We start from the raw sequence: 12,955 nt of genomic DNA, 5'->3' as shown, positions 1-12,955 counted from the left end.
TGGACAGTAATTTTACTCATTCTCAAATATTATTGGTCTTTAACTGATTGACTTATTGATTATATACACCTGAAATACTGTACTGTGCAAAGTCTTAGGCACATACAGTTTGGTGCAAAAGTCTCAAGCAGATACTGTTACGTACTCGTGACACATGACAGTGGAGCCCTTGTCATGTGACTGGGGTTGAAGCTGTACTGAACTTGAGGTGATGGTCTTGTGATGGTGGTGACGTCATTTTCCCGCCAGTAGAGATCATGTGACGGGTTTTTTTTACAGGTTATAAAAGGTAGACCCCACCTTGTGAGGAGGGGCAGTTCGTGGCTGGATTTGCCAGGTTGACTTCATGCCACTGCGTGTTTTAAGTGATGACGCAGTTTAGCTGAAGGATGAAGTTTTTATTTAATGCTAAAGTTTAAAAGGTCATTGCCAGCAGGTTCTTTATGATTCTGTTAGTTCGAAATTAGTGGAGAGTGAAGATTGGAAGTTGGAAGTTAAAGATCGAGGAGAATCGGGGGCGACCTTTGTTTGATCCTTATTTGGAAGGATTTCGTTGACTATCTTCGTGTTAATCCCTAGATTTACCTAGAAAGGATTGAAGGTAGTGGAGAAGGAAAGGTCAGTGCCTTTAAGCCGTTCTGTTTCGTGAATTCTTCATGGGAAGTTCGATGTCGGGGATCGAAGCAAGCGACGTGAAAGAGAACCTAAATCGTCTTATAAAGTCTCTCCTTTTAAATGGACTGTGAGCATAACGAACTTTTGGCAATACCACTTTTAAGAACTGTTTTTGGAATATCACTTTTAAAGAACTGTTTTTGGAATATCACTTTAAGAACTGTTTGGGCTGCCGCTCAGCAGCTGTTTCCGGTTACGGTAGTGTTTGTTTACTTTTGGGGGGTTTGTTTTCTGTGGTTAATAAACGTGTTGTTCGTTATAAGAAACCCTTGCCAAACTCATATATTTATTGTTGCCTGAATACGTAACATTAATTATGGGGGCTCGTCCGGGATTGAATCATTTGAGTTTAAATGCTTGCTAACTTTTAAATCGGTTTTTTGGAAACGGGGATTACTCAGTTCTTTTGTTTGGCTTGTTGTGGTATTCGGCAGCAATGAATATTGATGAGTTTCTGGCTTCGCCAGCTGCGGAGGTATTGGCGAAGGCGAAGAAAACTGAGGTGTTTGAGATAGCTAGTAGATTGCAACTTAAAGGTATTTTGCAGACTACTTCTAAGGCTGTAATACAGAGAAAAATCGCGTCACACTATGTGGTCTCGGGTGTTTTTGATGAATCGATTTTAGAGTCGTTTCCAATAAGTAATCTGGAGATGCAGTTGCAAATCGAACAAATGAAATTGGAACAAAGTAAAGCTGATTTGGAGAGGTGTAAATTGGAGGCGGAACAAAAGAAGAGGGAATTTGCACATGCAACAGAGGAATTAAGGTCTGGAAATCAGTCTTCTGGTTCTAAAAAAACGTTTGTTGCTAGTCAAGAAATTAAATTGGTCCCTCCATTTAGTGAAACAGAAGTGGAAAGGTATTTTCAACATTTTGAAACTATTGCTCGGATGTCAGAGTGGCCGAAAGATAAATGGTCAGTGTTGTTACAGAGTGTAATTAAAGGCAAAGCACAAGAAGTTTACACAGCTTTAACAGCTGCACAAGCACTTGATTATGATATTGTAAAGAGGCATATCTTAAACGCATATGAGTTAGTCCCAGAAGCATATAGGGAAAGATTCAGAAGTTTGAAAAAGTCTGTGGAAAAAACTTACGTGGAATTTGCCTATGATAAAGCTATGTGTTTTGAGAGATGGGTTTCTTCTAAAAATGTAAATGGGGACTATGATACATTGAGAGAGCTGATTTTAATGGAGGAATTTAAAAGAAGCATTCCTGTTGAAGTAAGGCCCTACTTAAATGAGAAGGATGCTGATAAATTGCAGGACTGTGCTAGATTAGCTGATGAGTATGTTTTGATCCATAAGAACAAATTTCCTCAGGGCAGAAATTTTAAGAGGAAAAATAACATGGAGACTCCAGGTAAATCTGAAATTAAATCAGAGGTTAATGAGAAAGTTGATGAGAAAGGAAAGCCTGTGAAGGAAAGACAGTTTGGTCTTACTTGTAACTATTGTAAGAAGCCTGGCCATGTAATAGCTAACTGTTTCAAATTGAAAAAGAAAGAGAAGGAAGCAGTTCCAGATGCTTGTGTGCAACATACTGAAGCACCTGTAAAGTTACAGGGTTTGATAAAAACAAATGAGGCTTTGTTAGAGTCTGACCAAGTTAGAAAGGGATATGATCATTTTGTAACTGAAGGGTTTGTATCCTTGAAGGAAGGATCTACTCTGGTGCCAATAAAAATCCTTAGGGATACTGGAGCTTCTCAATCACTGATGTTAGACAGTGTGTTGAAGTTTAATGAAGAGTCTGATACTGGTGAGGTAAATTACATAAGAGGTGTTGGAAGTGATTTTATGCCTGTACATTTACATAAAGTAAATTTAAAGTCAGGGTTAGTTACTGGATTTGTTAAAGTAGGATTACAGCATAGCTTACCTGTGAAGGGAATTTCTTTATTGTTAGGTAATGACTTGGCAGGTGGACAAGTTTTTCCTGAAGTGCATTTGACAATGGAGTCAGAGGAACCAGAGTTGAATTCTAACACAGATTCTTCCTGTGTTGTGACTAGAGCTATGGCTAAAAAGATTGATGCGCAGAATGAGGTTGTTATTCAGGACTGTTCAACTCAGGATTCGAGTTTTGAGGATGTGTCAGAGACGTTCTTATCTTCGTTGTTTGAACAAGATTCTGGGAATAAGTCTGACTATAAAGATTTATCTTTGTCTAGGAAGGAGATGATAGCAGAGCAGAATAGAGACTCTGAGATTATAAAATTAAAAGAGCAGGCTTTACTAGATAGTGAAATTGATAAGGTGCCAGTAGGATATTACTTGGAAAAAGGAGTGTTGATGAGGAAGTGGAGATCACCTACAATTCCTGCAAGTGAGGATTGGAATGTTGTTTACCAGGTAGTTGTTCCAAAAGTTTATCGAAATGAGATTTTGACTTTAGCTCATAGTGTGCCTTTAGGTGGACATCAAAGGGTAAGGAAAACTGTGGACAAGATTTTAAAACATTTTTACTGGCCTGGTCTAAGAAAAGATGTGGCGATGTTTTGTAAAACGTGCCATACTTGTCAAATTGTGGGTAAACTAAATCAAGTTACACCAGTAGCTCCATTACAACCTATTCCAGCATTTGGTGAACCATTTTCTAAAGTTATTGTAGATTGTGTTGATTACCAAAGACAAAAACTGGTTATCAGTATTTGTTGACTATCATGTGTACTTCTTCTAGGTTTCCAGAGGCAGTACCACTTAGGAATATAAAAGCTAAGACTGTGACAAAGGCCCTTATAAATTTTTTTACTTATTTTGGATTACCAAAGGAGATACAAACTGATCAAGGCAGTAATTTTATGTCTGGATTGTTTCAACAGATAGTTTATAAATTGGGAGCTAAGCAAATCACTTCGTCTGCATACCATCCAGAATCGCAGGGTGCCTTGGAGATGTTTCATTCTACCCTCAAGAATATGATTAGGACATTTTGTGTAGAAAATGAAAGTGACTAGAATGAGGGTATAAACTTACTTTTTATTTGCAGTAAGGGAAGCGGTACAGGAATCTTTAGGTTTTAGTCCATTTGAACTTGTGTTTGGGCATAGAGTTAGAGGACCTTTAGCTTTGTTGAAAGAACAGTGGATTAATAAGGAAGTACACACTAATTTGTTGGACTATGTGTTGAAATTTAAGGACAGGTTACATAAAGCTTGTAGCTTAGCTAAGGAAAATTTAAAGTTGGCTCAGGAGAAAATGAAGACTTGGTATGATAAAGAAGCTAGGATGAGGATGTTTAAGCCTGGAGATAAGGTGTTGGTTCTTTTCCCAGTGCAGACAAATCCTTTACAAGCTAGATTTCATGGTCCTTATGAAATTGTGTCTAAAATCAATGATGTGGATTACGTGGTAAAAACTCCAGATCGTAGAAGGTCAACACAACTTTGCCATTTAAATATGTTGAAACCATATTTTGAGAAACAATGTGATACTGTGACTGTTGTGGTTAGTGAGAATGAGTTTGATTTAACTAGGAACATGATAGATGATTCATCTGACTTTCATTCTAAATCCAACATTGTTTCTGTTAGGTTACCAAATTCAACCATTCTGGAAAATATTGATGAAAAATTGGCACATTTACAGTTAGAGCAGAGACAACAGATGAAGGAGTTGATTTTTAAATATAGGGAGTTGTTTCCAGATGTTCCGAGAAGGACTACTATAGCTTCACATGATGTAGACGTTGGGGATGCCAAACCTATTAAACAACATCCATATAGGATGAACATGGAAAAATGTGAACTTGCTGAGAAAGAAATTGAATATATGTTAGAGAATAATATCATTAGACATTCTAACTCGAATTGGAGTTCGCCATGTGTTATGGTGCCAAAGCCAGATGGTAGTATTAGGTTTTGTACAGATTATAGGAAGGTGAATGCTGTAACGAAAACAGATGCATATCCAATTCCTAGAGTAGATGATTGTGTAGATAAAGTTGGAAAAGCAAAGTTCCTTACAAAGATTGATTTATTGAAAGGGTATTGGTGTGTTCCATTAACAGACAGAGGTAGAGAGATTTCTGCATTTGTAACTCCACCTGGGTTATATGAGTATAATGTTCTTCCATTTGGGATGAAGAATGCCCCAGGTACTTTCCAGAGGATGATTAACTTTGTGATTCAGGGATTGAAAGATACTGATGCTTATATTGATGATTTAGTGACAGGAAATGATACTTGGGAAGCACACATTATTGCGGTGGAGAAATTGTTTGAAAGGCTTTCAAAAGCTAACTTAACTATTAATTTAGCTAAGAGTGAATTTGGACATGCCACTGTGACTTACCTTGGTTATGTTGTGGGTCAAGGTAAGGTAGCTCCTGTTCAGGCAAAAGTTCAGGCAATTTTAGAGATTCCCACTCCAACGGGGAAAAAGACTCTCAGAAGGCTTTTGGGAATGGTAGGATATTATCAGAAATTTTGTAAGAATTTTGCTAATGTTGCCCTTCCATTAACTGACCTTCTGCGGAAGAATGAGAAGTTTGTATGGACGGTGCCTTGTCAAGAAGCATTTGAAAAATTGAAAACAATGATATGTCAGCAACCTGTGCTTAAGATACCTGACTTTGGAAAACCTTTTTCGTTAGCTGTAGATGCTAGTGATGAGGCTGCAGGAGCAGTATTAATGCAAAGGAATGAGGGTGATGAGGTTGATCATCCAGTAGCTTACTTTTCTAAGAAATTTAATAAGCATCAAAGAAATTATTCGACAATAGAGGAAGAATTGTTATCTCTTGTTTTAGCTTTGGAATATTTTGAGGTATATGTTAGTACAACTCAAAAACCACTTATTGTTTACACTGATCATAATCCGTTAGTTTTCCTGAGTAAGATGAAAAACAAAAACAGAAGATTATTAAATTGGAGTTTGATGTTACAAGAGTACAATATTGTGATAACTCATATTAAAGGTAAAGATAATGAGGTTGCTGATTGTCTATCTCGATGTTGAATGTACACTGTAATTTTTTTTATGGAGTGGTTTTTTTTTCCATTGTAACACTCCTACTGTATTGTGAGTTATAAGCCGTTATATGATGGTGTTGTGTATTGTATATGTTATAAAATTTATACCTTTGTTTTTCTTGTAAGCAATTGTTAAAAATTTTTGTTCTTGTCAGACCAAAAATGTTTTTTTGGAGGGAGGTGTTACGTACTCGTGACACATGACAGTGACATCATTTTCCTGCCAGTAGAGATCATGTGATGGGTTTTTTTTACAGGTTATAAAAGGTAGACCCCACCCTGTGAGGAGGGGCAGTTCGTGGCTGGATTTGCCAGGTTGACTTCATGCCACTGCGTGTTTTAAGTGATGACGCAGTTTAGCTGAAGGATGAAGTTTTTATTTAATGCTAAAGTTTAAAAGGTCATTGCCAGCAGGTTCTTTATGATTCTGTTAGTTCGAAATTAGTGGAGAGTGAAGATTGGAAGTTGGAAGTTAAAGATCGAGGAGAATCGCTTTCTACGGTGAAACGGGGGCGACCTTTGTTTGATCCTTATTTGGAAGGATTTCGTTGACTATCTTCGTGTTAATCCCTAGGTTTAACTAGAAAGGATTGAAGGTAGTGGAGAAGAAAAGGTCAGTGCCTTTAAGCCGTTCTGTTTTGTGAATTCTTCGTGGGAAGTTCGACGTCGGGGATCGAAGCAAGCGACGTGAAAGAGAACCTAAATCGTCTTATAAAGTCTCTCCTTTTAAATGGACTGTGAGCGTAACGAACTTTTGGCAATACCACTTTAAAGAACTGTTTTTGGAATATCACTTTTAGGAACTGTTTTTGGAATATCACTTTAAGAACTGTTTTTGCAATATCACTTTAAGAACTGTTTGGGCTGCCGCTCAGCAGCTGTTTCCGGTTACGGTAGTGTTTGTTTACTTTTGGGGGGTTTGTTTTCTGTGTTTAATAAACGTGTTGTTTGTTATAAGAAACCCTTGCCGAACTCATATATTTATTGTTGCCTGAATACGTAACAATACATATAGCTAGGGTGCATAAGACTTTTGCACAGTACTGTATTAACTTTATATATTGCACTGTACTCCTGCTGTTAAGAAACAAATTTCTTGACCTATGTGAGTGATGATAAACCCGATTCTGATATGGGTCTCTCTTGTGGACTGACAGTGAGAAGGGGGCAGGGAGAGGGCATCATGCTTGGGAAAAGGGGACGGGAGAGGGGAGGGAGTGGGAAGCACTAGAGAGTCATTCGGTAAAGATCAATAATTGTTTGGAATCAAATTACTTTTCCTGGTGTCTCAGGGCTGGGTGTGTGTGTCTGCACCCAGACCACACTCTGCCTGACACTCCTTCTCTGCCACCTGTCTCACACCGCACCCTCGCCACTCCCAATATCCTTTGCTCCCGCCAGATTTACAAACTCACTCCCCACTACACGTTAACAAATACTTCACTGTGCTAAAATCTTAGGCACCCTCACTATATATATGTGCCTAAGACTTTTGCACAGTTCTGTATGTATAATGATTGGTACTTAAGTATGCAAATAACCAGATTTAGAAGTGCACAAAGTTTCTATGAGCTAAAATTTGGCAATCCTGAGTAAGAACTTTAGAGGGGCTGAACTAATCCCCTTGTGTACAAGTAAATAAATTATGGTTGACAAGTTCTCAGAGTCCTGTTAATCAGCAATGGCACAACCATTATTCACGACAAACACAAGAGAAGCTGGAAATCCAGAGCAACACATACAAAATGCTGGGGGAACCCAGCAGGTGAAGGGTCTTGATCCTTGATCCTGCTCCATAGACGCTGCCCGACCTGCTGTGTCCCTCCAGCATTTCTTTTCTGTTGCTCATTACGCTCCAGACAAATTTCTCACTATATGCCCTCTCACACAAATCTCTGACCTCACAATCTATCCTCTCACGGCCCCTGCACTCTATTACCTCCCTGCGCTTTCTCTGTAATTGTAGCAACAATGAAAATCTTCCATGTTTCGTAAACTTTTTCCAGCTGCATCCAATTAGAGCAACAGAGCAACACCTTAGTGGAAACAGTGTAGTAATAATTAAACTTCATCATTAAACATCTCCAGGAAATACTTATTATAGTTCTTTACATAACCAAAGTGATCACAGCTGAACCATCGTGGCCATGGGTGTCGTAACCATATCCGTCTCTTTAAAACCCTGCACTACTTCCATTACTCACATTTTTCTGAGCGTCGTACATCAAGCTACGATAGAGCTGAGCGAACTGGCAGTATGTGACATCTCCACTCCGTAGTTCCATATCCTGAGAGCAGGAAAAGATGTTAATGATGCAACCACTTCCATCACTAAAGATAAGCCAGTTTACTGGTCAGATGGGGAGACTGGAAGCTCCCACAGCTTCCTGATCCTGGTGTAGAACAGAAAAGCAGTCACAACCAAGTGAACAGTTGGATTTCATTACAGTGGTGTTTCCTGAAACGTTGGCCATTTCAGAGTTATGGTAATTTTGATTTGAACGGGAGACACTGGATCAGGAGTGTGGAGACTCCAGAGATTCTACAGTTGCTGGAAATCCACAGCAACAGATATATAATGCTGGAGGAACTCAGGGGGGGTCAAGCTGCGTCTTTGGAGGGAAGTGGACTGTTGGCTTTTCAGATCGAGACCCTTCATCGGGGCTGGAGGGCAGTGGGATGGGGAGATAGCCAGCAGAAAAAGAGAGGGGGAGGAAGGGGTGGAGTTTGAGCTGGCAGTTGACGGGAAGATAAGCAGGTAGGAGAGGAGAGGAGTGAATGGGACCGATTCAAGCAGCTGGCAGGTGATAGGTGGAGCTAACAGACAAAGGGCCAAAGAAGATGGAATCTAACAGGAGAGGACTGTAGATCATGGAATAACGGGAAGGAAGTAAGGTGGGGAGGGAGGAAAGATTAGGTGCAGGGCAGATTGAGGGAGTGGGAGAGGAGAAAGAGAAGAAATGGTGGGGCTGAAATAAGGGAGAAAGTGTGCGTGTGTGAGGGTGGGAGGGGGGGTGGTGTACTAGTAGTTAGCCACGTGGCACAAAATGATGACAAAGACAAGTGCCCAGGATGGACACGTGGTTGTTGAAGCAAGTCTGGGTGAGCATATAGCTGACATCCGTAGAGCAGCAGAGATCACAAGGGGGAGAAGTCTCACAGAAGTCCCAAAGAGAGGAGGAAATCTCCTTCAGAGTAGGCATATCTCAAAGAGACTTGGCAAAAGAATAGCAAAATTGAGACAGAAGGGACACATGCAGTCTCCATCTGTAGTACATTACAAGTAAAAGTTTGAAATCAGATAAACATTAAGCATATTTTCAAGTTTTTGAAAGTGCTTTGATGTCTGTTATTTCTGTCAACACCATATAACATCATGTGTAAAATTACACCGTATAGCTTACAAACACGTGCAATGACAGTTTTTAGCATATCGACATGTATATTATTCAGAACATTAGCATTGTTTAACATGTATTTACATCTGATAAGCATGCAAGATGAAAATTTTGTCTGGCTGAATAGATTGAATTCAAGAAGAGTTACCGTGATTTTTTCCCGCAGATATTTCATATTGGGCACCCGGTAATTAACTTGAGACAGCATGTTCTTCAAATCCTTCACAGTGACCCTACGAAAAGAAAAATGTCCAATAATCCTCAGAGTTCTTCCTGCTTTGTGATTTGCAGCAGAGCAACTATATTGGAGCTCTCCTCTGCTAAACGATGATCTCTTGATCCCCAATTATTTGTCTACCCACTCTGCGATTTCTCTGCAACACTATATAATGCATGGTTTTCTTTTTACTCTCTCACAAAACACCTGACTGACCTGAGATGTCTGCATATGCATGAATGCAATGAACACCCCATTCACCTCAGGAGTCTACATGAATGCAGCACAGAGACAGCAGTGTTTGATGTTCAGTCTAGGGTGTCTGGAGGAGTGTCGGTGTGAAGATATACATGTTTGAAAATTATATTTAACTCAAAGGAAGTACTATGAATGCATTGTAACTACAGAAATTGTCCTACTTTTGCCTTGGATCTTTAGCACATAAAAATGTGATGTAATGTTGGGTCAGAGAGCCTCTCTCCAGAGTGACTCCAAATGCTGCCAGCTTGAGTCTGCCAAATAATGGCTTTTATACAACCAGCTGTGTGACTCTCTGGTGGTTTTAGTTGACAGTCACAACATCTGGGGGCAATTATGGTCTGTATTGCATGTGGGCCTTGATTGGAGGAAAATGAATAGTCGACCTTTTGGGTCAAGACACACTGTCACTACAGCTTTGCTATTGTAGGAGACATGCATCTCTTCTCTATCTGCATCTTATTATGTGTTGTGCGTTTACCATTAACACTGTCAAGATGGCGCCAGCGTACAATGCTCCCTCGGTTGACATCATCCAGATAGCAAACAATAAAGTTATTTTTTACTTCTTTTATGTCTGTTGTTCACAGATGGATAGATACAGTTGACGTGAATAGGCTGTTTCCATTGAGAGTAGGGGAGATTCAAACGAGAGGACATGATTTGAGAGTTAGGGGGCAGAAGTTTAAGGGAAACACGAGGGGGTATTTCTTTACTCAGAGAGTGATAGCTGTGTGGAATGAGCTTCCTGTAGAAGTAGTAGAGGCCAGTTCAGTTGTGTCATTTAAGGTAAAATTGGATAGGTATATGGACAGGAAAGGAGTGGAGGGTTATGGGCTGAGTGCGGGTAGGTGGGACTAGGTGAGATTAAGAGTTCGGCACGGACTAGGAGGGCCGAGATGGCCTGTTTCCGTGCTGTGATTGTTATATGGTTATATGGTTAAAGTCTGCAAATTTCAGTTTGGGGGTCGTTTGAGTGACTCCGAGAAGATTCTGGGAAGTGAATGCATACTCGGACGGCCTCGACGTGAAGAAACTTTGAGACAGGGCGCAGGCCGACATTTTACTGCATTTTGCCAATTAAAGCATAGAGGAAGAATGAGACATCGAGGCAAATGCAGAAGGCGAGCAAGAGTTTCAGTGCTGATTGCCTGCCTTTTGTTTGTTGTGGAGAAGGAGTCTGTGAGCGGCCTATTGCTGTGTAGCTCCCTGTAGCAGGTGGGTAGGCCTTTCTGCCTCACGTGCTGTCCCTCTTCCGATGAATGTCAGTGATATCGTAGGACAGTATCACGGTCTGGATTGAATTATAGATTAAATTATTGCATATATCTTTTTTTATATAAATACAGCTCCGTGGTGATAAAAGTTCTGATTAATTTTTCTATATACTGGAAGGTTGGCTTGGAGTTGGGTAGTGGGAGGGTGGGGTGGTAGCTAATTTTACATGATTCCACTATGGGTGTTTTTCCTTAACTGTTATGAACTGTACATTTCATATGTTTGTTTTGCACTGTATAAACCTTTTTTTTAACTTTTTTTGTTGTTGCATTGTAGAAACTTATAAAAAAAATTTAAAAAAAAGAATTATTGTATTTATGGATTGTGAACTTCAGACTTATAAAGCACTCGTGAAACCACACTTGGAGTATTGTGTGCAGTTTTGGGCTCCTTATTTTAGAAAGGATATACTGACATTGGAGAAGGTTCGGAGAAGATTCACAAGAATGATTCAGGAATGAAAGGGTACCGTACGAGGAACGTCTGGCAGCTCTTCGGCTGTATTCCCTGGAGCTCAGGAGAATGGGGGGGGGGGGGGGGGGGGAGGGAAGAATCTCATAGAAACATTCCAAATGTTAAAAGTCCTGAACAGGTTAGATATGGCAAAGTTATTTCCCATGTTAGGGGAGTCTAGGACAAGAGGGCACGACTTCAGGATTGAAGGTCGTCCTTTTAGAACTGAAATGTGGAGACACTATTTTAGTCAGAGGGTGGTAAATCTGTGGAATTTGTTGCCACGAGCGGCTGTGGAGGCCAAGTCATTGGGTGTATTTAAGGCAGAGATTGATAGGTTCTTGATTAGCCAGGTCATCAAAGGGTGTGGAATGAAGGCAGGGAAGTAGGGATGACTGGAAGAATTGGATCAGCCCATGATTGAAGGGTGGAGCAGACACGATGGGGCAAATGGCCTACTGCTGCTCCTATATCTTATGGTCTTGTGGTTGTTATATTGTTTTTTTTATTACCTGTTCCTTTTCTGTTTTGTTGTGGGAGGGGAGGGAGGTTGTTCTGTTAGTTTTTTGTGTGGGGGAAGGGTTGTTTTTTGGGGGTTGATGTTCTTGTTTCATGTTCTACGGGACAAGGGGGGTTTTGGGGGGGGGAGATGAAAATCCGAATGCTGTTCTTTTTTGTATGGGAGGTGGGGGTTTGATGTTTCTCCCGCAATAACTTTCATGTTCTTTGTTTCGTGGCTATCTGGAGAAGACGAATTTCCGAGTTGTTTATGGATACTTGCTTTGATACTAAATGAACCCTTGAACCTTTTATTATGGTACCTAGTCACACGAGTGTGGGTATGATAAAAGCAAAGGGAATAAGTTAAGTATTCTTGCTTATTTCTTTGCAGTTTGTAGCTTGGGACTGGCCAACAATGTATCTTTTGCTGACCACTCAATACAGTCAGTCCTTATCTGTGAGGGATTGGTTACGGGAACCCTCGCGGACACCAAAAAACGCAGATGCTCACTCCCTTATTTAACCTGTTTAAGTGCGGTGGACTTTAGGACCCAGCGGAACCCCGGACCTTATTTACACGGTCTCAGAGCTGTGGTCTTTAGGACCCAGCAGAGCTCTGAATCTGCAGTGTACCTGTTCACGAAAATAATCATGATCACAATTCAAAATGAAGTGGAAATAATAAAGCGATCGGAAAGAGGTGAAACGCCATCGGTCATTGGAAAAGCGTTAGGCTAAAATCGGTCAACAATCGGAACAATCTTAAAGGATAAAGTGAGAAAGGCCCTGCCCCGATGAAAGCTACAATTATTACTAAGCAATGCAGTGGTTTAATTATTGAAATACATACGTTTCTTAAGTGTTTTATATGCATAGAAAGGTAAAATATATACTATTTTCTAAGAAAAATGTTTGACTAACTGACGCTAAATAACACTGGATATAGCTATTCCAATTTACTCAGTAAAAGAACTTCTGATTTTTTTCGATCCCGATCCACAATAACCTATGCACATCCTCCCGTATACTTTAAATCATCTCTGCATTACTTATAATACCTAATACAACGTAAATAGTTGTTACACTGCATTGTTTAGGGAATAATGACAAGAAAAAAGTCTGTACATGCTCAAAGAACGAGTGCTGGAAGAGCACTTCCGGGTTTTCTTGATTCGCGGTTGGTTGAATTCGCGCA

At 40.1% G+C, this 12,955-nt stretch overlaps 1 protein-coding gene across 3 annotated transcripts in view; it reads right to left on the bottom strand.

Moving 5' to 3' along the window:
* The window catches only part of plcg1 (phospholipase C, gamma 1), a 193,499-nt gene that overhangs the window by 77,899 nt on the left and 102,645 nt on the right, over nucleotides 1-12,955 (bottom strand). For all 3 annotated transcript variants that reach the window (XM_059980817.1, XM_059980816.1, XM_059980818.1), the window contains 2 exons: nucleotides 9,202-9,286; nucleotides 7,860-7,943 (listed from right to left, as the gene is read on the bottom strand). In XM_059980817.1, coding sequence (XP_059836800.1) covers nucleotides 7,860-7,943; nucleotides 9,202-9,286 — 169 coding nt within the window. The remainder of the gene's footprint in view (nucleotides 1-7,859; nucleotides 7,944-9,201; nucleotides 9,287-12,955) is intronic.

Source organism: Hypanus sabinus, chromosome 9 (genome assembly GCF_030144855.1).
Source record: "Hypanus sabinus isolate sHypSab1 chromosome 9, sHypSab1.hap1, whole genome shotgun sequence".
NCBI classification, from domain to species: Eukaryota; Metazoa; Chordata; class Chondrichthyes; order Myliobatiformes; family Dasyatidae; genus Hypanus; species Hypanus sabinus.
Note: the sequence above shows the minus strand (reverse complement) of the source record. Positions and strands in the feature narration are given on the sequence as shown.